Below are 27,526 nucleotides of genomic sequence, written 5' to 3' on the forward strand. Positions count from 1 at the left end.
ATTGGTACTGGGACAGGGACAGGGATGGGGACAGGGATGGGGACAGGGATGGGACAGGGACAGAAAGACAGGGATGGGACAGGGACAGCGACGGGACAGGGATGGGACAGGGACACAGAGACAGGGACACAGGGACAGGGCACACAGGGACAGGGGAACGCCACAGGGCCGGCAGGGGACTGGGGACAATGGGGACATTGGGACAGGGACACAGGGACACAGGGACAGGGATGGGGACACTGGGACAGGGACAGGGATGGGACAGGGACACAGGGACAGGGACACAGGGACAGGGACACAGGGACAGGGACACGCCGCAGGGCCAGCAGGGGACTGGGGACAATGGGGACAGCATTGGGGACGTTTGGACAGGGACACAGGGACAGGGATGGGGATGGGTCAGGGACAGGGACATTGGTACTGGGATGGGGACACAGGGACAGGGACTGGGGCAGGGATGGGGATGGGGACAGAGCACACTGGGACAGCGAGAGAGCCTCGGTACTGGGATGGGGACACCGGGAGCGGGATGGGGACAGGAGGACTCGGTACCGGGACAGTGGGACGGGGATAGGGACAGCACACACCGGGATGGGGACACCGGGACCGGGAGCCTCGGCACCCCGGGATGTGCCCCCCACATCCCCCGCCCGCTCCCTCAGGAGCGCGGTTCTCCCTCCCGGTGTCCCGGTGCCCCCTCCCGGTGCCCCGGTCTCACCTGACGCCCATTTTGTGCGTGCGGAACCCGAGCACCGAGTCCAGCACGAGGCTCGTGGCCAGGTCATCGTTCTCGCAGAGCTCCCGCGCCGTCACCGCCGTCCCCGCCGCCCGCATGGGCCGAGCCCGCCGCCGCCGCCGCCGCCGCGCCTGCAGCACCGGGAGCAGCACCGGGAGCGTCACCGCCGGCCCCGGCGCGGGGCGAGCCCCGGGAGCCCCGTCCCGGCCGTTACCGCAGCGCCGCGGCCGCGGGCCCGGGCGGGGCCGCCGCCGGAACCGCCGCCGGTACCGGGCCCGGCGCGGCCGCGGCGCCGCCGCCCGCCCGCTCCCGCCGCCCGCTCCGCCATCCCCATTGGCCGCCCGCCCCCCGCGCCGCCGCTCCCATTGGCTGCCCGCGGCGGAGTCCCGCCCCCTCCGTGAGGCGCTCCGCGAGGTGATTGGTGGAAGAGGAGGCGGCGCCGCATTGGTCAGCGGAGTTGGTGAATTGTTATTGGCTCGAAGAGCTGCCTGTCACTCCACGCTGTTTTTTCATTGGTTAAAACCGCGCGGGTCCCTCCTCTTTCCTTCCATTGGCTAAACCCAACCTCCTCCCTCACCTCCTATTGGCCATCCTCCCTCCCACTCTCCCCTCCCATTGGCCCAACGCGCCGTCACTCATTTCCTCCGGCTCACAATGAGCCCAGCGTGTGGCCGGCCCTAAACAATACACCCCATGCCCCGCCCCTTTTCCGCCGCAGGCCCCGCCTCTTCCGCCCGACCCAAGATGGCGCCGGCCAGGCGCGGCTGGCGGCCGTAGCGGAGCGCGGCGGCACCGGAGCGCTCCGGGCGGGCCCGGACCGGCCCCGCGGCTCCGGGAGCGGCCCCGCGGCTCCGGGAGCGGCCATGGCGGCGGCGGGGGGCGGGCGGCGGCCGGCGGGAGCCGCCGCGCTCGCTGCAGGGGCTGCTGGAGATGGCGGTGGCGGCCGGGCCGGCGCAGGCCGAGCCGCGCCCGCCCATGGCCCGCGAGGTGAGGCCGCTCTGAGGGCTTGGGGGGATTCTGGGGGGATTTGGGGGAATTTGGGGATTTTCGGGGGAATTTGTGAGGAATTTGGGGGGTTTTTGGGGATTTTCGGGGGAATTCGGGGATTTTGGGCGTTTTAGGGGCTCCTGGGGGGCTCTTTAGGGACTTTTGAGGCTTTTTGGGGGGCTCTCTTTGGGCTTTTTTGGGGGATTTTGGGGATTTTTGGGGTTTTAGGGGCTCTTGGGGGGCACTTTAGGGACTTTGGAGGCTTTTTTGGGGCTCTTTTTGGGCTTTTTTGGGGGATTTTGGGGGCTCTTTGGGGTCTCTTTGGGCTCTTTAGGGGCTGATTTGGGGTAATTTTTGCTGATTTTGAGGGAATTTTTGCTGATTTGGGGGCAATTCTGCCCAATTTTGTGACAATTTGGGGTCCCAGGGGCCGAATTTGGGGTAATTCTGCCCAATTTTGGGGTAATTTTGGGGTGATTTAACCCATTTTTCCTCCTCCAGAGGCAGCGGTGGCTGCAGGCTGTGACCTGGGTTCATTCTGGGTTAATTTTATGCTAATTTATGCTAATTTCATGCTGTTTTTTCCCTCTCCAGAGGCAGCAGTGGCTCCGTGATGCTTTTTCTCAGGCTCTGGGCACCTCTGGGCTCATTCCAGTGCAACTTTGGGACACTTTTGGATATTTTAATAACAATTTTTGATATTTTATGCTAACTTTATGCTAATTTATGCTAATTTCTCCCCATTTTTTCCCTCTCCAGAGACAGCAATGGCTCCGTGATGCTTTTTCTCAGGCTCTGGGCACCCCTGGGCTCATTCCAGTGCAACTTTGGGACACTTTTGGCCACTTTTGTGATACTTTTGGATAATTTTATGCTAATTTATGCTCATTTCACCCGATTTTTCCCTCTCCAGAGGCAGCAGTGGCTCCATGAAGCCGAGTCCCAGGCTCTGGGCACCCCTGGGCTCATTCCAGTGCAACTTTGGGACACTTTGGAATCACTTTGGGATATTTCCTGATAATTTTGCATACTTTTATGCTAATTTATGCTAATTTCTCCCCGTTTTTCCCTCTCCAGAGGCAGCAGTGGCTCAGTGATGTTTTCTCTCAGGCTCTGGGTGCTCCTGGGCTCATTCCAGTGAAATTTTGGGACACTTTTGGATATTTTAATAACAATTTTTGATATTTTATGCTAACTTTATGCTAATTTATGCTAATTTCACCCCATTTTTCCCTGTTCAGAGGCAGCAGTGGCTCCATGAGGCCGTGTCCCAGGCTCTGGGCACCCCTGGGCTCATTCCAGTGCAACTTTGGGACACTTTTGAATCACTTTGGGATATTTCCTGATAATTTTGCATACTTTTATGCTAATTTATGCTAATTTCTCCCCGTTTTTTCCCTCTCCAGAGGCAGCAGTAGCTCCATGATGTTTTCTCTCAGGCTCTGGGCGCTCCTGGGCTCATTCCAGTGTAACTTTGGGATCGTTTTGGATAACTTTAGTATATTTTATCACACTTTATGCTAACTTTATGCTAATTTATGCTAATTTCACCCCGTTTTTTCCCTCTCCAGAGGCAGCAGTGGCTCCGTGATGTTTTCTCTCAGGCTCTGGGTGCTCCTGGGCTCATTCCAGTGCAACTTTGGGATCGTTTTGGATAACTTTAGGATATTTTATGCTAACTTTATGCTAATTTATGCTAATTTCACGCTGTTTTTCCCCTCTTTAGGAGCAGCAGTGGCTCAGCGAGGCCGTGTCCCAGGCTCTGGGCACCCCAGGCTCGGTGAGGGCGGAGCTGCAGCGCTGCCTGGGGGTCCTGGATCCACTTGGGTTAACTTTTATCACACTTTATGCTAACTTTATGCTAATTTATGCTAATTTCACGCTGTTTTTTCCCTCTTTAGGAGCAGCAGTGGCTCAGTGAGGCTGTTTCTGAGGCTCTGGGCACCCCTGGGTCGGTGAGGGCGGAGCTGCAGCGCTGCCTGGGGGTCCTGGCCGGGCCCTGCCCCGCCGAAGCCGCCCCCGAGCGGGGCCTGGGGGACAGCGGGGGGCACGAGGGGGCCCTGGCGCAGCTCGGGGAGCTCTGCGAGAGCCTCGACGTCGCCAATGGTGAGACTGGGGTCACCCGGGGGTCATTGGGGTCACTCAGGGTCATTGGGGTCACCCAGGGGTCACTGGGAGGTCATTCGGGGTCATTTGGGGTCAATGAGAGGTCATTCAGGGTCAGAAAACACAAAAAATTGGAAGAAATTTGAGAGAAATTCAGGGAAATGTGGCAGAAATTTGGGGGATTAGAGGTCAGGGGTCACTCAGGGGTCACTGAGAGTCACTCAGGGTCATTGAGAGGTCATTCGGGGTCATTCAGGGTCAGAAAACCCAAAAATCGGGAGACATTTGGAAGAAATTTGAGTGAAACTCGGGGGAAATGTGAGGGAAATTTGGGGATTAGAGGTCAGGGGTCACTCTGGGGTCATTGGGGGTCACTCAGGGGTCATTGGGGTCAGTGAGAGGTCATTCAGAGTCATTCGGAGTCAGAAAACCCCAAAAATTGGGGAAACTTGAGAGAAATTCAGGGAAATTTGAGGGAAATGTGGGAGAAATTTGGGGATTAACGGTCAGGGGTCATCTGGGGTCACTCAGGGGTCACTCAGGGTCATTTGAGGTCATTGAGAGGTCGTTTGGGATCAGAAAACCCCCAAAATTGGGGAAAATTGGGAGTAATTCAGGGAAATGTGGGAGGAATTTGGGGAGTAGAGGTCAGGGGTCACTCAGGGTCATTGACAGGTCATTGAGAGGTCATTTGAGGTCGTTGAGAGGTGATTCGGGGTCAGAAAACACCAAAAGTTGAGGGAATTTGGGAGAAATTCAGGGAAATTTGGGGGAAATGTGGGAGAAAGCTTTCACTCATTTAACCCCATTTTCCCCCCATTTTCCCCCATTTTTTAGTGTTTTAACCCCATTTTTTCCCCATTTTAACCCAAATTTCCCCCTTTTCTCCCCAGATTTCTGCTCTCTAGGCGGCCTGGAGGTGCTCCTGGAGCTCCTGGGGTGATTTAGGGGTGGATTTTGGGGTGATTTGTGCCATTTTCACTCATTTTCCCCCATTCTTTCCCTTTTTTCCCATTTTTTCCCATTTTTTCCCATGTTTTCCCAATTTTGACCCAAATTCCCCCTTTTCTCCCCAGATTTCTGCTCTCTAGGCAGCCTGGAGGTGCTGCTGGAGCTGCTGGGGTGATTTGGGGGTGGATTTTGGGGTGATTTGTGCCATTTTCACCCCATTTAACCCAATTTTTCCCATTTTTCCCATTTTTTCCCATTTTTTTCCCATTTTAACCCAAATTTCCCCTTTTTCTCCCCAGATTTCTGCTCTTTAGGCGGCCTGGAGGTGCTGCTGGAGCTGCTGGGGTGATTTAGGGGTGGATTTTGGGGTGATTTGTGCCATTTTCACTCATTTTCCCCCATTCTTTCCCCATTCATTCCCTATTTAACCCCATTTTTTCCCATTTTAACCCCATTTTAACCCAAATTTCCCGTTTTCTCCCCAGATTTCTGCTCTCTAGGCAGCCTGGAGGTGCTGCTGGAGCTCCTGGGGTGATTTAGGGGTGGATTTTGGGGTGATTTGTGCCATTTTCACTCCATTTAACCCCATTTTTCCCATTTTTTCCCATTTTTTTCCCATTTTTTCCCTATTTTAACCCAAATTTCCCCCTTTTCTCCCCAGATTTCTGCTCTCTAGGCGGCCTGGAGGTGCTGCTGGAGCTGCTGGGGTGATTTAGGGGTGGATTTTGGGGTGATTTGTGCCATTTTCACTCATTTTCCCCCATTCTTTCCCCATTTAACCCTATTTTTTCCCATTTTTTCCCGATTTTTCCCAATTTTGACCCAAATTTCCCCTTTTTCTCCCCAGATTTCTGCTCGCTGGGGGGCCTGGAGGTGCTCCTGGATCTCCTGGGGTGCTTTGGGGGTGGATTTTGGGGTGATTTGTGCCATTTTCACTCATTTTCCCCCATTCTTTCCCCATTTAACTCCATTTTTCCCATTTTTTTCCCATTTTTTCCCATTTTTTCCCTATTTTCACCCAAATTTCCCGTTTTCTCCCCAGATTTCTGCTCTTTAGGCGGCCTGCAGGTGCTCCTGGACCTCCAGGGGTGATTTAGGGGTGGATTTTGGGGTGATTTGTGCCATTTTCACCCCATTTAACCCCATTTAACCCCGTTTTTTCCCATTTTTTCCCGATTTTTCCCAATTTAACCCAAATTTTCCCCTTTTCTCCCCAGATTTCTGCTCCCTGGGGGGCCTGGAGGTGCTGCTGGAGCTCCTGGGGTGATTTAGGGGTGGATTTTGGGGTGATTTGTGCCATTTTCACCCATTTTCCCCCATTTTTTCCCATTTTTTCCCAATTTTGACCCAAATTTCCCCTTTTCTCCCCAGATTTCTGCTCTTTAGGCAGCCTGGAGGTGCTGCTGGAGCTGCTGGGGTGATTTAGGGGTGGATTTTGGGGTGATTTCTGCCATTTTCACCCCATTTAACCCCATTTTTCCCCATTTTTTTCCACTTTTTCCCTATTTTAACCCAAATTTCCCGTTTTCTCCCCAGATTTCTGCTCCCTGGGCGGCCTGGAGGTTCTCCTGGACCTCCAGGGGTGATTTAGGGGTGGATTTTGGGGTGATTTGTGCCATTTTCACCCCATTTAACCCCATTCTTTCCCCATTTTCCCCCATTTTTTCCCGATTTTTCCCAATTTAACCCAAATTTCCCTGTTTTCTCCCCAGATTTCTGCTCCCTGGGGGGCCTGGAGGTTCTCCTGGAGCTGCTGGGGCACCGCTGGCCGCCGCTGCGGGCGGGGGCGGCGCGGCTGCTGGGGGTCTGCGCCCAGAACCTTCCGGAAGCGCAGGGCCGGGCGCTGGCGCTGGGGGCGCTGCCCGCGCTGCTGGGGGGGCTGCGGGGGGACCCCGACCCCCGCGTGCCCCCCGCCGCGCTCTTCGCCGTCTCCTGTGAGTCCGGGGGGGATTGGGGGGTTTTGGGGATTTTTGGGGAATTTTGGGGATTTTTTGGGATTTTTTTGAGGTTTTTTGGGGATTTTTTGGGGATTTTTTCCTGGGATTTTTTGGGTTTTTTGAGGTTTTTAGGGGGGGCTGCGAGGGGACCCCGACCCCCGCGTGCCCCCGCCGCGCTCTTCGCCGTCTCCTGTGAGTTTTGGGGGGTTTTGGGGATTTTTGGGATTTTTTGGGATTTTTTTTGGTATTTTTGGGGGGCTTTTTTGGCGGTTTTTGGGATTTTTATGGGATTTTTTTGAGATTTTTGAGGGATTTTTTGCTGATTTTTTTGGGATCTTTTTGAGATTTTTTCGAGGTATTTTTGGGGGGAATGATTTTAGGATTTTTTCAAGGTTTTTTGGTGATTTTTGGGGGTTTTTTTGAGATTTTTTGGGATTTTTTTGCGGTTTTTTTTGGGTGATTTTTGGAGATTTTTTTGGAATTTTTTTAGGAGTTTTAGGGAATTTTTGGGTGGTTTTTTGGAGGATTTTTTCAGAATTTTTTGGGGATTTTTTTGGGTTTTTAAAGGATTTCAGGGGGGCTGCGGGGGGGACCCCGACCCCTGCGTGCCCCCGCCGCGCTCTTCACCATCTCCTGTGAGTTTTGGGGGGGTATTGGGATTTTTGGGGAATTTTGGGAATTTTTGGGTGGATTTTGGGGCTGTTTTGGATGTTTTTAGGGCCGTTTTTTTGCCGATTTTTTGGTTCTTTTTCCCGTTTCTGGCCGTTTTAACCCCATTTTCTCTCTCCCCCAGGCCTGGTGCGGGCCCAGCCCCAGGGCCTGGAGCAGCTCGAGGCCCTGGGGTGGAATTGGGGCAGATTTGGGGTTTTTGGGTGGATTTTGGGGCTGTTTTGGGTGGTTTTGGGAGGTTTTTTGCTGTTTTTTGTTATTTTTCCCGTTTCTGGCCGTTTTAAACCCCGTTTTCTCGCCCCCCAGGCCTGGTGCGGGCCCAGCCGCAGGGCCTGGAGCAGCTCGAGGCCCTGGGGTGGAATTGGGGCAGATTTTGGGGCAGATTTGGGTTTTTTTGGGGTGGATTTTGATGTTTTTTGGGCGGTTTTTTGCTGTTTTTTGGTTATTTTTCCCGTTTCTGGCCGTTTTAAACCCAGTTTTCTCGCCCCCCAGGCCTGGTGCGGGCCCAGCCCCAGGGCCTGGAGCAGCTCGAGGCCCTGGGATGGATTTGGGGCAGATTTGGGGTTTTTGGGGTGGATTTTGATGTTTTTTGGGCGGTTTTTTGCTGTTTTTTGGTTCTTTTTCCCGTTTCTGGCCGTTTTAAACCCCGTTTTCCTCGCCCCCCAGGCCTGGTGCGGGCCCAGCCGCAGGGCCTGGAGCAGCTCGAGGCCCTGGGGGGTCTCGAGGTGCTCGGGGGGGGCCCTGCAGAGCCCCCACCCCCCCCTGCGGGCCCGCGCCGCCTTCCTGCTGCACTGCCTGCTCAGGGAGCACCCCCCGCCTCACAGGTCAGCCCCAAAACCCCCAAAATCCACCCCAAAAACGGCCCAGAGCCCCCTCGGCACCGCCCGGGCAGCGAGACCCAAAAAAACCCCAAAAAACCCCGAAATTCCCACTAAAATCCCCCAGAATTGAGCCAAAAACCCCCAGAAATGACCCAAAATCCCCAGAAATGACCCAAAATCCCCAGAAATGACCCAAAATCCACCCCAAAACCAACCCAGAACCCCCTCGAAACCGCCCGGGGCAGTGAGACCCCAAAAAACCCAAAAAAAACCCCCAAAATTCCCACTAAAATCCACCCAGAATTGAGCCAAAAATCCCCAGAAATGACCCAAACTCCCCAAGTGACCCAAAATCGGGGATTTTCACCCCAATCTCCCCGCAGGGCCCCTGGTGCAGCAGGGCCTGGTGGCGTTCCCGGGATGACCCAAAATCCCCACATTTCACCCCAAACTGCCCAGAAATGACCCAAACTCCCCAGAACTGACCCCAAACCCCCCAGAAATGACCCCAAATTCCCAGAATTTACCCAAAATCCCGGATTTTCACCCCAAATCTCCCCGCAGAGCCGCTGGTGCAGCAGGGCCTGGTGGCGTTCCCGGAATGACCCAAAATCCCCACATTTCACCCCAAACTCCCCAGAACTGACCCCAAACTCCCTGGATTTCACCCCAAATTCCCAGAAATGACCCAAAATCCTGTGATTTCACCCCAATTTCCCCCCGCAGAGCCGCTGGTGCAGCAGGGCCTGGTGGCGCGGGCGGCGGCGCTGCTGCGCTCCGAGCACGACGGGGCCCACGAGCACGGCCTGGGGACCCTCTGCAGGTCTGAGACCCCTCCCCGAATTACCAAAAACCCCCAAAATTAACCCAAAAATTAACCCCAAAAATAAACCCAAAAAACCGAAATCCTGGGGAAAAAACATCGAAATTTGGGGAAAAAACAGCAAAATTGGGGGAAAAACACCCAGGGAAAGGGGAGGGGGTGGGGACGCTCTGCAGGTCAGAGACCCCTCCCCGAATTACCAAAAACCCAAAAATCCCAAAAACCCCGAAAATGAACCCAAAAATAAACCCAAAAAACCCGAAATCCCGGGGAAAAAATACCAAAATGTGGGGAAAAACACCCAGGAAAAGGGGAGGGGGGTGGGGCCCACAAGCACGGCCTGGGGACCCTCTGCAGGTCTGAGACCCCTCCCCGAATTACCAAAAACCCCCAAAATTAACCCAAAAATTAACCCCAAAAATAAACCAAAAAATCCCAAAATCCCGGGGAAAAAATTCCGAAATTTGGAGAAAAAACAGCAAAATTTGGGGAAATGGAGAAAAGGGAGGGGGTGGGGACTCTCTGCAGGTCAGAGACCCCTCCCCAAATTAATAAAAAACCCAAAAAAAACCAAAAAATGAACCCAAAAAAATCCCAAAGAACCTGAAATCCTGGGGAAAAAACAAAAATTTGGGGAAAAACCAGCAAAATCTGGGGGGAAAATGACCCGGGGAAGGGGAGGGGGTGGGGACCCTCTGCAGGTCAGAGACCCCTCCCCAAATTCGCAAAATCCTGGAGAAAATGCAAAAAATTCCATTTAAAAGTCCCCAAATCCAGGGGGAAATGCCAAAATTTGGGGGTCTTGGGATGGTCTGGGGAGGTTTTGGGAGGTTTTGGGGGGATTTTTGGATAGTTTTTGGGTGATTTTTGGGGAATTTTGGGCAATTTTGTGGCAGATTTTTGGGGGATTTGGGGGCAGATTTTGGGGAGATTTTTGGGCGATTTTGGGGCATTTTTTGGTGTGATTTTTGGGCTGTTTTGGCTGATTTTTGGGTGATTTTGTACGATCAAAGTTGAATTTTCCCAAAATCCTGGTTTCTGTCCCCAGCCTGGCGTCGGGCAGCCCCGAGGGGCTCCGCGAGTGCCGGGACCCCTTTGGGGGGAGGGGATTTTGGGGGGATTTTTGGCCAATTTCGGGGCAGATTTTTGGGTGATTTTGTACTATTAATGTTGAATTTTCCCAAAATCGCGGTTTTTGTGCCCAGCCTGGCGTCGGGCAGCCCCGAGGGGCTCCGCGAGTGCCGGGACCCCCGCGCTGGGGCTGGAGGAGCTGCTGCGGGAGCGCCGCGAGCTGCTGCGGGGCCGCGACGAGTTCCAGGCGGGTTTGGGGCAAAACCCGCCGGGTTTGGGCAAAACGCCAAACGGGGAAATGCCGGGGGGGTTTGGGGGGAAATCCGGGGGGTTTGGGGAATTCTGGGGGGTTTGGGGGGAAATTCCTGGAATTTTTGGGTAAATCCCTAAAATTTGGGAGGGTTTTGGGTGGGAAAATTCAGGAGATTTTGGGGTAAATTCTTGGGGTTTTGGGGGTGAAAATTCCTGGAATTTTGGGGTAAATCCTTGAGGTTTTGGGTGGGGAAATTCAGGAGATTTTGGGGTAAATCCTCGAGGTTTTGGGTGGGGAAATTCAGGAGATTTTGGGGTAAATTCTTGGGGTTTTGGGGGTGAAAATTCCTGGAATTTTGGGGTAAATCCTTGAGGTTTTGGGTGGGGAAATTCAGGAGATTTTGGGGTAAATCCTCGAGGTTTTGGGTGGGGAAATTCAGGAGATTTTGGGGTAAATTCTTGGGGTTTTGGGGGTGAAAATTCCTGGAATTTTGGGGCAAATCCTCGGGGTTTTGGGGGTGAAAGTTCCTGGAATTTTGGAGTAAATCCTTGAGGTTTTGGGGGGGAAATTCAGGAGATTTTGGGGTAAATCCTCAGGGTTTTGGGGGTGAAAATTCCTGGAATTTTGGGACAAATCCTTGGGGTTTTGGGGGTGAAAATTCCTGGAATTTTAGGGCAAATCCCAAATATTTTGGGGGTGGGAAAGCCCAAGATTTTGGGGCAAATCCCAAGGATTTGGGGGGTGGAAGTTCACAGGATTTGGAGGGGAAATTTGTGGGAATTTTGGGGCAAATCCTCAGGATTTTGGGGGGGGAAGTCCCTGGGATTTTGGGGAGAATCTGGGGGATTTCAGGGTAGAAACCCTGGAGACTTTGGGGTAAAAACCCTCGAGGTTTTGGGGTAAAAACTCTGGAGATTTTGGGGAATAAACCCTGGAGATTTTGGGGTAAATTCCCGGGATTTTAACGCTGACCCCTCCCCACAGGAGGAGCTGGAATTCTGCGAGCGGCTGCTGCAGCTCTGCTTCGAGACCCCCCCCGAAGAATCCACCATGGACCGATGACCCCAAAACCCCCCAAAATTCCCCCCAAAATCCCCTCCTGGCACCCCAAAAAATCCCAAAAACCCCCAAACGCTGCGAGCCCCCCGAGCCAGGGGGGAATAAACGCTCCGGACCCCACCCTGGCTGAGTTTTGGGGTGAAAAAGGGGCTGGGGGCGCAATCGGCGCCGTCATTAAGGAAGAAATGGGGGAAAAAATCGAAATTTCCGCAAATTCAGCACCGGGAGCGCGGACAGCGGGGGCGGGGCTGTGCTAATGAGGAGGCGTGGTTATTCTACATATTGTGGGTGTGGCTATGCTTATTTGTGGGTGTGGTTATGCTAATGAGACGTGAGCGTGGTTTTGCCGGTATCTCCCTGGCAACCGCGTCCCGGTGGGCGGGGCTTCCCCACCTCTCTCACTTCTCATTGGTCCGCCGCCGTTTCCCGCCGCCGTTCTCGCTGCTGATTGGTCAGCGGCGTTGCCGGGGCTCCGTGAGGGCTCCGTGAGGGCTCGGCCATGGCGGCGGCGCTGGAGGAGGCCGTGGGCACCGTGTGCTGGTGGGGGCTGTCCCCGGCCATCGATCTCCGCCTGCACCGTGAGCCCCGCGCCCCCCGCGCCCTCCCGCTGTTACCGGAACCGCTCCCGGTGCTCCCGGTGACCGCGGCCCCCCTCACGGTGCCCGCAGTGCCGCCGGGAGCGGAGGCCTCGGTGCTGCTGGTGGGGGCGGCCGAGGGCCGGCACCTGCTGATGACGGCGGCCCGGGCCCGCCGGGGGCCCCCCCCGCGACATCACGGTACCGGCAAGCGCGAGGGGACACCGGGAGGGGCACCGGGACGGGGCGAAGGCCCCGGTGTTACCGGCGCTCTCCCGCAGCTCTTCGTGGCCGAGCAGAGCCCCGAGCCCGTGGCTCGCCAGCTGCTGTTCCTGCTGCTGGCGCTGGAGGCACCGGAGCGGCCCAGAGCCGCAGGTACCGGCACCCCCCGGTGACCCCCGGTAACCCCCGGTAACCTCTGGGGTGTCCCCAAGGCTTCCCCGGTGTCCCCTCTATCCCTTGTGTCCCCTCCCGCTGTCCCAGCTGTCCCCGGTAATCCCCCCGATGTCCCTCCCGGTAAGCCCCGGTGTCCTCCCGGTGTCCCCGCTGTCCCCTCCCGGTGTCTCCCGTACCCCCGTGTCTCCCCGGTGTCCCCCGGTCCCCCCCGGTAACCGCCGGTGTCCCCCCCCTGGTGTCCCCGGTGTTCCTCCCGGTGTCCCCCAAGTGTTCCCCGGTAACCCCTGGTGTACTCCCCGTGTCCCCGGGCCCTCCCGGTTCTCCCGGTGTCCCCCCTGTCCCCCCCGGTGTCCCTCCCGGTAACTCCCGGTGTCCCCTCTGTCCCCTCTCAGTGTCCTCCCGGTGTCCCCCCAGTGTCCCTTCTGTTCCCCCGGTACTCCCGGTGTCCCCCCGGTCCCTCCCGGTACCCCCCGATATCCCCCGGTGTCCCCTGCTGTCCCCTCCCCGGTACTCACGGTGTTCCCCCCGCTGTCCCCCGGTGTGTCCCCGGTGTCTCCCCTCTGTCCCCGGTGTGTCCCCCGTGTCTCCCCGCTGTCCCCGGTGTCTCCCCGGTGTCTCCCCGGTGTCCCCGGTGTCTCCCCGCTGTCCCCGGTGTCTCCCCGGTGTCTCCCCGGTGTCCCCGGTGTCTCCCCTCTGTCCCCGGTGTGTCCCCGGTGTCTCCCCGGTGTGTCCCCGGTGTCTCCCCTCTGTCCCCGGTGTGTCCCCGGTGTCCCCGGTGTCTCCCCGGTGTGTCCCCGGTGTCTCCCCTCTGTCCCCGGTGTGTCCCCGGTGTCTCCCCGGTGTGTCCCCGGTGTCTCCCCGGTGTGTCCCCGGTGTCTCCCCTCTGTCCCCGGTGTGTCCCCGGTGTCTCCCCTCTGTCCCCGGTGTGTCCCCGGTGTCCCCGGTGTCTCCCCGGTGTGTCCCCGGTGTCCCCGGTGTCTCCCCGGTGTCTCCCCGGTGTCCCCGGTGTTCCCGGTGTCTCCCCGGTGTCTCCCCGGTGTCCCCGGTGTCTCCCCGGTGCCGCAGGCCGCGCGGCCGCGCTGCTGGAGCTGCTGGGCTCGGGCTCGCTGGGGCCGCGCACGGCGGCGCTGCTGCGGGGGGCGGCGGGGCGCCTGCGCCGCTGGCTGCGGCACCAGCCGGACCGGGACCGGGAACCGGACCGGGAACCGGACCGGGACCCGAGCGGGCCCGCCGACCTGCGCCTCATGAAGGTCAGAACCGGCCGGGACCGGGACCGGACCGGGACCGGGGAGTGGGAATGGGAGGGACCGGGGAGCGGGACCGGACCGGGCAGAGGGGCTGGGAGGAACCGGACCGGGCCGGGACCGGAACAGGACTGGACCGGGGAGCAGGGCTGGGCGGGACCGGGACCGGGGAGCGGGGCTGGACACCGAGACAGGCCGGTACCGGATTCTGGGGACACCGGGGCTGGCCGGTACCGGGTGCCGGGACTCTGGACTGGCCGGTACCGGGATTCTGGGGACGCCAGGGGAGCAGGACTGGCCGGTACCGGGTGTCTGCACACTAGAAACTGGCCGGTACCGGGGCTGGACGGGACCTGGTGGAGCGGGGCTGGACGGTACCGGGGTTCTGGGGACAGCGGGACCGTCCGGTACCGGGTCCCGGTGCTGTCTCGGGGTCCCGGCGCTGCCGGTACCGGGTCCCGGTGCTGTCTCGGGGTCCCAGTGCTGCCGGTACCGGGTGCCGGTGCTGTCTCGGGGTCCCGGCACTGTCCGGTACCGGGTCCCGGTGCTGTCGGTACCGGGTCCCGGCGCTGCCGGTACCGGGCTGTCTCCCCGCAGTGCCGGGACCGGGACGCGCTCGAGGCGGTTCTGCAGCGCTGGGAGCGGGCGCTGCCGGGCCCGGGGCCGGTACCGGAGGCAGAACCGGGCCGGGGTTCGGTACCGGAGGCCGAGGCGGTACCGGGCCCCCCGGGCTGGGACCGGCGGCTGCGGCGGCGCCTCGGGGCCCGGTACGAGTCGCGGGCGGCGGTGGCGGACTGGGAGCTGCGGATGGCGCTGCACCCGCGCGGGGTAACGGCACACCGGGGACACCGGGAGGGGACACCGGGGGGACAGCGGGGATACCGGGGGGGACAGCGGGGATGTCCCGGTAAATACCGGACGGGGACACCGGGGAAGCCTTGGGGACATCCCGGGGCACCGGGGGGGGGGACACGGGGGACACCGGGGGGACACCGGGGACACCAGGGGGACACTGGGGACATCCCGGGGCACCGGGGGGACACCGGAGGGGATCACGGGGACACCGGAGGGCTCCGGGAGGGGACACGGGGACACCGGGAGGCGCTGGGGACATCCCGGGACACCGGGGGGACACCGGGAGGGGACCCGGGGACCCCCCTTGGGGTTTTCCCGGTTCCGCAGCCCCGGTGTCCCCAAGACCCCCCCCGGTGTCCCCAAGGCCACCTCGGTGTCCCCGGCCGAGTTCGGGCGCTGGCGCGAGAGCGGCGACGCCTTCGGGGGAGGGGGCGCGACCCCCAACCCCACGGTGCTGAGCGACCCCCGGCCCCGCGCCGTGAGTGGGGACACGGGGGGACACGGGGACAGCGGGGGGGGGACAACGGGACAACGGGGGGACAGCGGGGACAGGGACACGGGGACAGCGGGGGGGGACAACGGGACAACGGGGGGACACGGGGGGGACAGCGGGAGGGGACATGGAGGGGACACCGGGGACACGGGGGGGGACACCGGGGACACGGGGGGGGGGACAGGGGAAGAGGACACGGGGACACGAGGGGAGGGGACGGGGGGACACCGCGGGGGGGACACCAGGAGGGGGACACCGGGGGGGTACGGGGTGAGGACACCGGGGACACTGAGGGGGGACACCGGGGGGGGGGGGGGGGACAACGGAGGGGCGACACCGGGAGGGGACATGGAGGGGACAGCGGGGGGTACAGGGGAGGGGTCTCCGACACCGGGAGGGGTCCCCGCGGTCTCCGGGGGTGTCACCGGGGGTGTCACCGCGCTGTCACCCGCCGCTCTGTCCCCCCCCAGGACGGGCGCTCGGTGTCGCCCCCCGCCTACTGGGGGGACACGGTCACCGGCCCCTTCCTCAGCTTCGGCCTCGACCCCGCCGGGCTGCGCAGCCCCCCCCAAGGTGGGCGGGGGTCCCGGGGGGGGTCCCGGGGGTTATTTGGGGGGGGGTCTCTCACCGGAGCCCGCCCCCAGACGGCCACCGAGCTGTCCCTGGCCGTGGTCACCGCGCTGCTGCACGAGCTGCTCACCGGGGAGCCCCCCGGGGACCCCCCCGGGCACCGGGACCCCCACCCCGGGCACCGGGACCCCCACCCCGGGGACCCCCCCGAGGAGCGGGACCCCCCCCCGTGAGGATTGCAGCCCCCTGGGTGAGTGTCACCCCCCGTGTCACCCCCCCCCGAGTGTCCCCAGGACCCCCGAGACCACCCAGGACCCCCCCAAAATCCCCCCAAAATCCCCCCAGACTCCTCCAGGACCCCCCAAAATCCCTCCAGGACCCCCCCAGCCCCCACGGGACCCCCTCAAAACTCCCCCAGGACCCCTCCAGCCTCCCCAGACCTCCCGGGACCCCCCAAAATCCCCCCAGGACCCCCCAGACTCCTCCAGGACCCCCCCCAAAATCCCTCTAGGACCCCCCAAAACTCCCCCCAGACCCTCTCAGGACCCCCCCAAGCCCCCCCAGAACCCCCCAAAACTCCTTCCACGACCCCCAAAACTCCCCTCTGACCCCCCGAGCCCCCTCCCCAGCCCCCTCTCCCTGACCCCGAGCCCCCTCCCCAGCCCCCCCTGACCCCCCGAGCCCCCTCCCCAGGCCCCCCCTGACCCCCCGAGCCCCCTCCCCAGGCCCCCTCTAACCCCCGAGCCCCCTCCCCAGGCCCCCCCTGACCCCGAGCCCCCTCCCCAGGCCCCCTCTAACCCCCGAGCCCCCTCCCCAGGCCCCCCCTGACCCCGAGCCCCCTCCCCAGCCCCCCTCTAACCCCCGAGCCCCCTCCCCAGGCCCCTCTAACCCCCGAGCCCCCTCCCCAGGCCCCTGGCTCCGCTGCCGCTCCGGGTCCGGTTCCTGCCCTTGGGGGGCCCCCCCGAGACCCCCCGCCCGCCTCGGGGGGCTCTGCCAGCTGCTGGTGCTGGGCTGGAGGTGGGCGGGGGGCTCGGGGGGGTCCTGGGGGGGTCTGGGGGAGGTTTGGGGGGTCCTGGGGGGGTCTGGGGGAGGTTTGGGGGGTCCTTGGGGAGGTTTCAGGGGGTCTCCTGGGGGCGTTTGGGGGGTCCCGTGGGAGGTCTTGGGGGTCCCGGGGGGTTCCTTGGGAGGTTTTGGGGGTCTGGGGGGGTCTGGGGGAGGTTTTGGGGGTCCCTTGGGAGGTTTCAGGGGGTTCTGGGGGGGTTTTGGGCGTCCCGGGGGGTTCCTTGGGAGGTTTTTGGGGGTCCCAGGGAGGTTTTGGGGGGTTCAGAGGGGTCTGGGGGGGTCCTTGTGGTGTCCCAGAGGCCCCAGTTGGGTCTGGGGTCTCTCCCATCACTCCAATTGGGTCTGGGGTCTCGCGGCCCCAACTGAGTCTGGGGTCTCGCAGTCCCAATTGGGGTCTGGGGTCTCCCATCTCCCCAATTGGGTCTGGGGTCTGCAGGGCGCTGCCGTTGCTGACCCCCGCCTGGGGGCTCTGGCGGCCCCCGGGGCGACGCTGCTGCTGGAGCTGCCCACGTGCGTGAGCCCCCTCCCCGAATTACCCAGAGCCCCCTCCCCAAATTACCCAGAGCCCCCTCCCCGAATTACCCAGAGACCCCTCCCCGAATTACCCCAGCCCTGAACATCCCCTCCCCAAATTAACCCGGACCCGGAACGCCCCCTCCCCAAATTACCCCCAGAGCCCCCTCCCCTAATTACCCCGGCCCCATTAATGCCCCCTCCCCAAATTACCCCAACGCCCCCTCCCCAAATTACCCCGGGTAGGGGGAGCCCCCTCCCCAAATTCCCAGCCCCATTGGCGCCCCCTCCTCACCTTGCGCCCCCTCCCCAGGTCCGTGCCCCTCGAGCCCCCTCCTCACCTTGCGCCCCCTCCCCAGGTCCATGCCCCTCGAGCCCCCTCCTCACCTTGCGCCCCCTCCCCAGGTCCGTGCCCCTCGAGCCCCCTCCTCACCTTGCGCCCCCTCCCCAGGTTCGTGCCCGCGCTGCGCCCCCCGCAGCTGGCGGCGTTCCGCGCACGCGCGGTGGCGCTGGCGCGGGCGGGGGGCTTCGAGCCCTGGGGGGGGCCCGGGGAGCCCCCGGCCCACGCGCGCTTCCGCCGGCCGCCCCCGCGCTGAGACCCCTCCCCAAATTACCCTCCCTGGCCCCCAGACCCCTCCCCAAATTACCGTCCCTGTACCCGAGACCCCTCCCCAAATTACCCCTAAAATCAGCCCCCAAATTCCAGTCCCTGTGCCCGAGACCCCTCCCCAAATTAGCCTTTCAGGCCTTGAGACCCCTCCTCGAATTACCCCCCAAAATCAGCCCCCAAATCCCCCCCAAATTCCACTCCTGGCACCCGAGACCCCTCCCCAAATTACCCTCCCTGGCCCTGAGACCCCTCCCCAAATTACCCCCAAACTCAGCCCCAAACTCAGTCCCCAAATTCCCATCCCTGTGCCCGAGACCCCTCCCCAAATTGACCTCCCTGTCCCTGAGACCCCTCCCCAAATTGACCTCTCAATACCTGAGACCCTCGACCCAAATCTGTCCCCCAAATCCCCTCCCGGTGCCCGAGACCCCTCCCCAAGTTATCCTGCCTCAAACCCCCCCCAGAATCTCCCCGGGACCCCCAAAATCCCCTCCCAGGGCCCCTTTAAGCCCCGCCCACTCCCATTGATAACCCCGCCCCCGCGCGAGGCCACGCCCCCTCCCATTCATAAAGCGCCGCCGCGTTCCCACGGCTCCGGCCCCGCAGGTACCGGGGGGGGGTCGCATTTTGGGGGGGCTTTGGGGGGTCCTGGGGGTCCCAGGGGGATTTTGGGGGGATTTGGGGGAGTCTCAAAGTCGAGGGAATTTGGGGGGGGTGGGTTTGGGGGTCCCAGGGGGATTTTGGAGGTGATTTTGGGGAGGGGCCTCGGGGTCTTGGGGGGTCCTGGGGAAGTCCCAGGGGGTTTGGGGAAATTTGGGGAGGGGTCCCGGGGGGTTTTGGGGGTGATTTGGGAGGGGGTTTTGGGGGTGATTTGGGGAGGGGTCCCAGGAAGTTTTGGGATGGTTTGGGGGTGATTTGGGGAAGGGGTCCCTGGGGATTTGGGGACGGGGTCTCAGGAGATTTTGGGGCTGATTTTAGGGGTGGTTTGGGGAGGGGGTCCCAGGAGGTTTTGGGGGGATTTGGGGAGGGGTCTCAGGAGATTTTGGAGGGATTTTGGGTGATTTTGGGGAGGGGTCCCACGGTTTTTGGCTGTTTTGGGGGTTTTGGGTGATTTTGGGGAGGGGTCCCAGCGGTTTTTGGCTGTTTTGGGGGTTTGGGGTGATTTTGGGGGGGGGGGTCTCGGTGTCCCCCGGTGCCCTTGGGGTTGTTTTGGGTGGGGGGAGGGGCGGTCCTGCCCCGCGGTGGGGGAGGGGCTGATAAGGGGCTATTTTTAGCCCCCTCCTCTCCCTTATCAGCACCAGCCCCAAATAGGGGCGGGTTTGGGGGGGGAGAGGGGGGGTTGGAATTTGGGGAGGGGTCCCGTGACCCCCCCTGACCCCCCCGTGACCCCTCCCGTGTCTTCCAGAAGCTTCCGAATGGCCGAGGAGTGAGTGGGGGGCTCGGGGAGAGGGTGGGGAGGGGGTTTGGGGGGAAAAGCACACAAATTTGGGGACCCCCACCCCATTTCAGGGGTCCCCCACCCCATTTTGAGGGTCTCCCCGCCCATTTTGGTGACCCCCCACCCCATTTTGGGAGCCCCCCACCCCATTTCGGGGGTCTCCCACCCTATTTCGGTGACCCCCACCCCATTTTGAGGACCCCCCACCCCATTTTGGGACCCCCACCCCATTTTGGGAGCCCCCCACCCCATTTCGGGGGTCCCCCACTCCATTTTTGGGTCCCCCACCCCATTTTGGGTCCCCCCACCCCATTTTGGGGACCCCCACCCCATTTCAGGGACCCCCACCCAAATTTGGGTCCCCCCACCCCATTTCAGTGACCCCCACCCCATTTCGGAGACCCTCACCCCATTTTGGGACCCCCCCACCCCATTTCTGGGTCTCCCACCCCATTTTGCATCCCCCCACCCCATTTTGGGTCCCCCCACCCCATTTTGGATCCCCCCACCCCATTTGGGACCCCCTCCCCATTTCGGGGGTCTCTAACCCTTCTCTCCCCCCTCCAGGGAGGACACCTCGGTGAGACCCCTCCCCCACTCCCCTCCCCGCTCCATTTTTGGGGACCCCCCCCGTTAACCCCTGGCTCCCCGTGGCACAGCGAGCCCTGGAGCAGGAGGGGGAGGGTCCCGAGCCCCCCCCGCAGCCCCCTCCCCTCCGCCGCAAGTCCTCGGCCAATTACCGCAGCTACGCCGTGGAGCCCCACGCCAAGGTGGGCTTCAGACCCCAACACAGCCCCAAAACCCCAAAAACACCCCCGAAATCCCAAAAAAACACCCCGAAAACCCCCAAAAACCACCCCGAAAACACCAAAATAACCCCAAAAACCCCAAAAAACCACCCTGAAAACTCAAAAATAACCCCAAAAAACCCTTAAAAAACACCCCAAAAACCCTAAAAAAACCACCCCGAAAACCCCATCCTGAAAACTCAAAAATAATCCCAAAAACCCCTTAAAAAACGCCCTGAAAACTCCAAAAAAACGCCCTGAAAACACCAAAATGACCCCCAAATCCTAAAAAAACCACCTCGAAAACCCCCAAAAACCACCCTGAAAACCCTGAAAACCCCAAAAAACACCACCAAAACCCCAAAAAAACACCCCAAAAAACACCCTGAAAACCCCAAAATAACCCAAAAGAAAAAACCACCCCAACCAACCCGGAACTCCCAAAACCCCAAAGTAATCCCAAAAATTTCTTAAAAAACCCCCAAAATAAACCCAAAGAACCTAAAAACCACCCTTAAAATCCCAAAATAACCCAAAAAAAAACCAAAAAAGCCACCCTGAAAACCCCAAAAGAACCCCAAAAACCACCCCCAAAATCCCAAAATAACCCCAAAACAAAAAAAAAAAAACAAAACCCCAAACCCCAAAAAACCCCAAAATCCCTCCCAAAAAAACCCCGACCCCAAAATCCCCCAATTCTGACTCCAAATTTCTCTCTCCAGAGAAAATCCAAAATTTCGGCGTCTCGCAAGCTGCAGCTGAAGGTGAGGAGGGGGGTCCCCAAAATTTGGGGGTGTCGGGGTGGGGTCCCCAAAATTTGGAGGGGGTCCCCAAAATGGCCCCCAGTCAGATAACCCCAAAATTTAAATTTTCCAGTCAAATTTGAGGAGTTTGTCACTAAATTTTGGGGTTTACCCTTCATTTTGTGTGTGTCCATGAGGGTCCTGGGGGTGTCCCCAAATTGTCCCCCACTCAATGAACCCCAAAATTTAAGTTTTCCAGCTAAATTTGAGGGGTTTGTCTCTAAATTTTGGGGTTTACCCTTGATTTTTGGTGTGCCCATGAGAGTCCTGGGGGTGTCCCCAAATTTTTGGGGGGTGTCCCTCAGAAAAAACTCTAAATTTAAATTTTCCAGCTAAATCTGAGGGGTTTGTCCCCAAATTTTGGAGTTTACCCCTGATTTTGGGGGTGTCCATGAGGGTCCTGGGGGTGTCCCCAAATTTCGGGGGGTGTCCCCAAAATGTCCCCCCAGACGCTGCTGCTGCAGAGGGCGAAGCGGGAGCTGGAGAAGGAGGAGCAGGAGAGGGCGGCCGAGAAAATTCGGGTGCTGGGGGAGCTGTGCCCACCCCTGGCCACGGAGGGCATGGGGGTGACGGAGCTGCAGGTGAGGGCACGGCGGGGGGACACCGAGGGGGAAAATGGGGAAAAATGTGAGGGGGAAATGGGGGAAATGTGAGGGAAAATGGGGGAAATGTGAGGGGAAATGGGGGAAAATGTGAGGGGAAAATGGGGGGAAATGTGAGGGGAAATGAAGGAAATGTGAGGGGAAAATGTGAGGGGAAAATGGTGGCAAACGTGAGGGGAGAAAAGGGCGGGAAACCTGAGGGGAAAATGGGGGGAAATGTGAGGGGAAAATGGGGGGAAATGTGAGGGGAAATGGGGAAAAATGTGAGGGGGAAATGGGGGAAATGTGAGGGAAATGGGGAAAAATGTGAGGGGAAATGGGGAAAAATGTGAGGGGAAATGGGGAAAAATGTGAGGGGAAAATGTGAGGGGAAAATGGGGGGAAATGTGAGGGGAAATGGGGAAACATGTGAGGGGGAAATGGGGGGAAATGTGAGGGGAAGATGCGGGAAATGTGAGGGGAAATGGGGAAAAATGTGAGGGGAAAATGCGGGAAATGTGAGGGGAAATGGGGAAAAATGTGAGGGGGAAATGGGGGAAAATGTGAGGGGAAAATGGCGGCAAACGTGAGGAGAAAATGGGGAAAAATGTGAGGGGAAAATGGCGGCAAACGTGAGGGGAGAAAAGGGCAGGAAACGTGAGGGGAAAATGGAGGGAAATGTGAGAGGAAAATGGATGGAAATGTGAGAGGGAAAGGGTGGGAAACCTGAGGGGAAAATGGCAGCAAATGTGAGGAGAAAATGGCGGGAAACGTGAGGGGAGAAAATGGAGGGAAAACATGAAGGGAGAGAATGTGAGGGGAAAATGGTGGGAAATGTGACGGGAGAAAAGGACGGGAAACGTGAGGGGAAAATGGAGGGAAAATGTGAGGGGAAAATGGGGAAACATGAGGGGAAAATGGCGGTGAATGTGAGAGAAGAAAAGAGGAAAATGTGAGGGGAAAAGTGAAGGGAAAATGGCGGCGACCGTGAGGGGAGAAAAGGGCGGGAGATGTGAGGGGAAAATGGAGGGAAATGTGAAGAGAAAAGAGTGAGAAATGTGAGGGGAAAATGGAGGGAAATGTGAGCAAAAAATGGAGGGAACGTGAGGGGAAAATGGCGGGGAAGGTGAGGGGAAAAAGCGGCAAACGTGAGGGAAAAAGGGCTGGGGGTGACAGAGCTGCAGGTGAGGGACATTGGGGACATCGGGGACACCGGGATGTGAGAGGACACTGGGGATATGGGGACATTGAGGACTTGGGCACCCTGGGATATGGGGAGCCTTGGGGACACCGTGGGGACATCCCAGGGGATGTGGAGGTGTGCCACAGCTCTGGTGCCAGCGCTGTCCCCCTCGGTGTCCCCTCGGTGTCCCCTGGGTGTCCCAGGAGCTGTGCCGGGAGCTGCACGCCCGCGTGGCGCGCGTGGACGAGGAGCGCTACGACATGGGGACGCGCGTCAGCAAGAACGTCACCGAGGTGGGGACAAGGGCACAGCCACCTTGGGGACAGCCCCAGGGAGGGGACAGCGCCGCCTCCCGCTGGGGACACTGTCCCCAAGGTGTCCCCAAGGTGGCCTTCCCACCCCTGCCTGGGGGGAACCTGTCCCCAGTGTCCCCAACCCCCTTGACGTACCCACTGTCCTCAAATCCCCACAATGTCCCCAATCCTGTCAATGTCACCAATGTCCCCAAATTGCCCTGATGTCCCCAATCCCCCCAATGTCCCCAAATCTCCCCAATGTCCCCAGTCCCCTCGACATCCCCCAATGTCCCCAAACCCCTCAATGCCCCTGAAGTCCCCAATCCCCCCAATGTCCACAATCCCCTCAATGTCCCCAAATCCCCCTGATGTCCCCGATGTCCCCAATGTCCCCAATCCCCTCAACGTCCCCAAATCCCCCTGATGTCCCAAATCCCCACAACGTCCCCAACATCCCCAATCCCCCCAATGTCCCCAATCCCCTCAAACCCCCCTAATGTCCCCAATGTCCCCAATCCCCCCAATGCCCTCAATGTCCCCAAAATGCCCCTGATGTCCCCAATGTCCCCGTTGTCCCCAATCCCCTCAATGCTCTCAATGTCCCTGCTGGCCCCCAATGTCCCCACTGTCCCCACTATCCCCACTGTTCCAAATGTCCCCAATCCCCCCAATGTCCCCATTGTCCCTGCTGTCCCCAATCCCCCAATGTCCCCAATCCCCCAATGTCCCCCAATGTCCCCAATCCCCCCACTGTCCCCAATACCCCCAATACCCCCAATGTCCCTCAATGCCTCCAATGTCCCCAATGTCCCCAAACCCCTGCTGTTCCCAATCCCCCTGATGTCCCCAATGTCCCCATTATCCCCATTGTCCCAAATCCCCGCAGTGCCCCCAATGTCTCCAATGCCCCCGATGTCCCCAATGTCCCCAATGGCCCCGATGTCCCCCATTCCCCCAATGTCTCCAATGCCGCCACTGTCCCCACTGTCCCCACTGTCCCCAGTCCCCCAGTGTCCCCAATGCCCCCGATGTCCCAATGTTCCCCGGTCCCCCTGATGTCCCCGCTGTCCCCTGTCCCCAGCTGGAGGAGCTGCGGCGCCGGGTGGCCGCGGGCCGTTTCGTGCGGCCCAACCTGCGCCGCGTGCGGCTCTCGGCCGACGCCATGATGGCGGCGCTGCTGGGGACAAAGCCGCGCGTGGGCACCGACCTGAGGGCCGGGCTGCGCCAGGTGCGCAAGGACGACGCCGAGAAGGTGAGGGGACAGCGGGGACACTGGGGACAATGGGGACATTGTGGGGGATTTGGGACACTGGGGACAGCGAGGGGGATTTGGGACACTGGGGACAAGGGGGACAAAGCCCCGTGTGGGCACCGACCTGAGGGCCGGGCTGCGCCAGGTGCGCAAGGACGACGCCGAGAAGGTGAGGGGACAGCGGGGACAACGGGGACAGTGGGGACAATGGGGACATTGTGGGGATTTGGGACAATGGGGACAATGGGGACAATGGGGACAGCGAGGGGGATTTGGGACACTGGGGACAGTGGGGACATTGGGGACAATGGGGACACTGGGGGGGATTTGGGACAATGGGGACAATGGGGACATTGTGGGGATTTGGGACACTGGGGACAATGGGGACAATGGGGACAATGGGGACACTGGGGGGATTTGGGACAATGGGGACAATGGGGACATTGTGGGGGATTTGGGACACTGGGGACAATGGAGACACTGGGGGGGATTTGGGACACTGGGGACAATGGGGACAATGGGGACACTGGGGGGGATTTGGGACACTGGGGACACTGGGGACAATGGGGGGGATTTGGGACACTGGGGACAATGGGGACATTGGGGACAATGGGGACACTGGGGGGGATTTGGGACACTGGGGACAATGGGGACATTGGGGACAATGGGGACACTGGGGGGGATTTGGGACACTGGGGACAGTGGGGACATTGGGGACACTGGGGATATTGGAGGGATTTGGGACAACGGGGACATTGGGGACAGCGGGGACATTGTGGGGATTTGGGACACTGGGGACACTGGGGACATTGGGGACACTGGGGATATTGGAGGGATTTGGGACAACGGGGACATTGGGGACAATGGGGACCTGGAGCCACCTGTTGTCATTTCTAGGGCTTTTTGGGGGTTTTAGTGGTGTTTTGGGATGCTTTTGGAGGTGGTTTTGGGGTATTTTTGAAGTGGGGGTTTTTTTTGTGGTTTTGGGGGTAATTTTGGGGGTGGGTTTGGGGTATTTTTGTGGTGTTTTGGGGTATTTTTGTGGTATTTTGGGGGTATTTTTGTTGTGGTTTTTGGGGGTGGTTTTGGGGTATTTTTAAGGTGTTTTGGGATGGTTTTATGGGAGTGTTTTTAGGGCCTTTTTGTGGTGTTTTTGGGGTATTTTTGAGGTGGTTTTGGGGTGTTTTGGGGGTGTTTTTAGGGGTGTTTTTGGGGTATTTTTGTGGTGGTTTTGGGGTGTTTTCATGGTGGTTTTGGGGTATTTTTAGGGGTGTTTTTTGAGGTGTTTTTAGGGTTTTTGGGGGCTGTTTGTGGGTGTTTTCAGTGGCATTTTGGGGGTGGTTTCTGGGTATTTTTTGGAGTTTTTTGCAGTGTTTTGGGGGTGTTTTAGGGTTTTTTGGGGGGATTTTTAGGAGGGATTTTTAGGAGGGATTTTTGCCAATGGTAGGGTTTTTTTGGGGGTGTTTCTGGGTGTTTTCAGTGACATTTTGGGGGTGGGTTTTGGGTATTTTTAGGTGTGTTTTTAGCAGTGCTTTTGGGGTTTTGAGGGGTATTTTTAGGAGGGATTTTGGGTGGGTTTTGTGGGGATTTTAGGGTTTTTTGGGGGTGTTTTGGGGTAGTTTTGGGGGTGGATTTGGGGGGTCTGGGACACTGGGGACACTGTCCCAGGAGAGCTACGAGGTCGGGGACTGGCGCAAGAACGTGGACGCCATGAGCGGGATGGAGGGGCGCAAGAAGAAATTCGAGGGGGCGGCGGCCTGAGGGTGAGACCCCCACCAAAACCTCCCAAAAATCCCAGGATTCCACCCAAAATATCCCCAGGACCACCCCAAAAAAACCTGGGATTTTCCCTCTCAAAAATCCCCCAGGATCCTTCCTCAAAAAAACCCAGAATTCTCCTCAAAAAAACCTGGGATTTCCCCACAAAAATCCCCCAGGGCCCTTCCCCAAAATACCTCAGAATTTCCCAAAAAATCCCCTGGGATCCTTCCCCAAAAACCCCCAGAATTTTCCTCAAAAAAAACTGGGGTTCCCCCCCAAGAATCCCTGGGACCCCTCCCCAAAACCCCCCAGAATTCTCCTCAAAAAAAACTTGGATTCCCCCTCAAAAAACCCCTGGGACCCCTCCCCAAAAACCCCCAGAATTTTCCTCAAAAAAAAACTGGGATTCCCCCAAAAAACCCCTGGGACCCCTCCCCAAAAATCCTCAGAATTTCCCCAAAAAAACCTGGGATTTCGCCCCCAAAAACTCCTGGGACCCCTCCCCAAAAACCCCTAGAATTTCTCAAAAAAACTCATTGGAATTCCCCCCAAAAAACCCAGAATTGCCCCAAAACCCCCAGGGATTCCCCTTAAAAAAACCTCAGGATTTCCCCCAAAAAACCCACCCAGGGACTGCTCTTTTAAAACCCTGTAATCCCCCCCAAAAAACCCAGGACTCCTTCCCAAATTCCCCAAATTACTGCAGGAGGAGCCCCCGTGGAGCCTCCCCTTCCATCATCATCACCTTCATCACCTTCATCACCACCTCCATCATCACCACGGGCACTGGCACGACCCCCCACCCCAAATAAACCCCCTCCCCGAATAAACTTCCCTTTCAGCATCAATTAACGGAGTCATTGAGTGGTGATTGTTTATTAATGCAATTTGGGGGGGAAATAATGAAGGGATTTGGGGCGGCCATTTTGTCCCCTCACGTTTCCCGCCATTTTCTCCCCTCACATTTCCCGCCATTTTCTTTTCACATTTCCCTTCATTTTCCCCTCACATTTCTCCCATTTTTCCCTCACATTTCCCTTCATTTTCCCCTCACATTTCCCACCCTTTTCTCCCCTCACATTTCCCTCATTTTCCCCTCATATTTTCCCAATTTTCCCCTCACACTTCCACAATTTTCCCTCACATTTCCCCCTCAATTTCCCGCCATTTTCCCCTCAGATTTCTCTCTCTTTTCCCCTCACATTTTCCCCTTTTCCCCTCGTGTTCCCCCACCTTTCCCCCTCACCATTTCCCCTTCATATTCCTCCATTTCCCCCTCACATTTCCACAATTTTCTCCTCACATTCCCCCCTTACATTTCCCGCTATTTTCCCCTACATTTCCCTCTCTTTTCCCCTCACATTCCCCCCTTTCCCCCTCACATTTCCCCCTCACATTTCCCTCATTTTCCCTTCATATTTCCCCATTTTTTCCCTCACATTTCCCACTCACATTTCCCTCTCTTTTCCCCTCACATTTTCCCCTCACATTTCCCCCTCAATTTCCCACCATTTTCCTCTCACATTCCCCCCTTTCCCCCTCACATTTCCCACTCACATTCCCTCTCTTTCCCCCTCACATTTCCCCATTTTTTCCTCACATTTTCCCCTCATATTCCTCAATTTTCCCCTCACATTTCCCCTCACATTTTCCCTCGCATTTCCCTCCACTTTCCCCCTCACATTTCCCCATT

General features: G+C 58.8%; 3 protein-coding genes across 11 annotated transcripts; all 3 read left to right on the forward strand.

Annotated features, from left to right (window-relative positions):
* The first annotated feature begins 1,449 nt into the window (after positions 1 to 1,449).
* LOC135291866 (hsp70-binding protein 1-like) lies at positions 1,450 to 11,701 on the forward strand. Of its 7 annotated transcripts, none has more exons than XM_064406121.1 (8): positions 1,453 to 1,723; positions 3,625 to 3,829; positions 5,998 to 6,043; positions 6,493 to 6,714; positions 8,053 to 8,210; positions 8,934 to 9,030; positions 10,236 to 10,348; positions 11,339 to 11,701. In XM_064406121.1, the coding sequence occupies exons 1-8, from the start codon at positions 1,667 to 1,669 to the stop codon at positions 11,668 to 11,670; spliced, it is 1,230 nt and encodes a 409-aa protein (XP_064262191.1). In that variant the 5' UTR covers positions 1,453 to 1,666; the 3' UTR covers positions 11,671 to 11,701. The 7 variants fall into 7 exon arrangements, with proteins under 7 accessions (XP_064262197.1, XP_064262198.1, XP_064262191.1 ...); XM_064406126.1 differs by lacking the exon at positions 5,998 to 6,043 and adding an exon at positions 5,080 to 5,111 and having other exon boundaries at positions 1,456 to 1,723; positions 6,525 to 6,714; positions 11,339 to 11,533; XM_064406125.1 differs by lacking the exon at positions 5,998 to 6,043 and adding an exon at positions 5,080 to 5,105 and having other exon boundaries at positions 1,456 to 1,723; positions 6,519 to 6,714; positions 11,339 to 11,533.
* LOC135291865 (dynein axonemal assembly factor 3-like) lies at positions 11,696 to 19,828 on the forward strand. Of its 3 annotated transcripts, none has more exons than XM_064406118.1 (11): positions 11,696 to 11,991; positions 12,082 to 12,363; positions 13,450 to 13,634; positions 14,226 to 14,456; positions 14,848 to 14,961; positions 15,447 to 15,549; positions 15,621 to 15,796; positions 17,045 to 17,118; positions 17,573 to 18,337; positions 19,137 to 19,157; positions 19,737 to 19,826. In XM_064406118.1, exons 1-9 carry the CDS (start codon positions 11,913 to 11,915, stop codon positions 17,715 to 17,717), a joined length of 1,389 nt encoding a protein of 462 aa, XP_064262188.1. In that variant the 5' UTR covers positions 11,696 to 11,912; the 3' UTR covers positions 17,718 to 18,337; positions 19,137 to 19,157; positions 19,737 to 19,826. The 3 variants fall into 3 exon arrangements, with proteins under 3 accessions (XP_064262188.1, XP_064262190.1, XP_064262189.1); XM_064406120.1 differs by lacking the exon at positions 15,447 to 15,549 and having other exon boundaries at positions 12,082 to 12,189; positions 12,270 to 12,363; XM_064406119.1 differs by lacking the exon at positions 15,447 to 15,549 and having other exon boundaries at positions 11,696 to 12,189; positions 12,270 to 12,363; positions 19,737 to 19,828.
* Positions 19,147 to 26,681, forward strand: TNNI3 (troponin I3, cardiac type). The gene is made up of 9 exons (XM_064406130.1): positions 19,147 to 19,157; positions 19,241 to 19,263; positions 19,755 to 19,939; positions 20,680 to 20,721; positions 21,210 to 21,341; positions 22,728 to 22,817; positions 23,902 to 24,072; positions 25,741 to 25,835; positions 26,540 to 26,681. Exons 1-8 carry the CDS (start codon positions 19,147 to 19,149, stop codon positions 25,831 to 25,833), a joined length of 747 nt encoding a protein of 248 aa, XP_064262200.1. The 3' UTR covers positions 25,834 to 25,835; positions 26,540 to 26,681.
* The last annotated feature ends 845 nt before the right edge of the window (positions 26,682 to 27,526 follow it).

Source organism: Passer domesticus, unplaced genomic scaffold (genome assembly GCF_036417665.1).
Source record: "Passer domesticus isolate bPasDom1 unplaced genomic scaffold, bPasDom1.hap1 HAP1_SCAFFOLD_139, whole genome shotgun sequence".
Taxonomy (NCBI): domain Eukaryota; kingdom Metazoa; phylum Chordata; class Aves; order Passeriformes; family Passeridae; genus Passer; species Passer domesticus.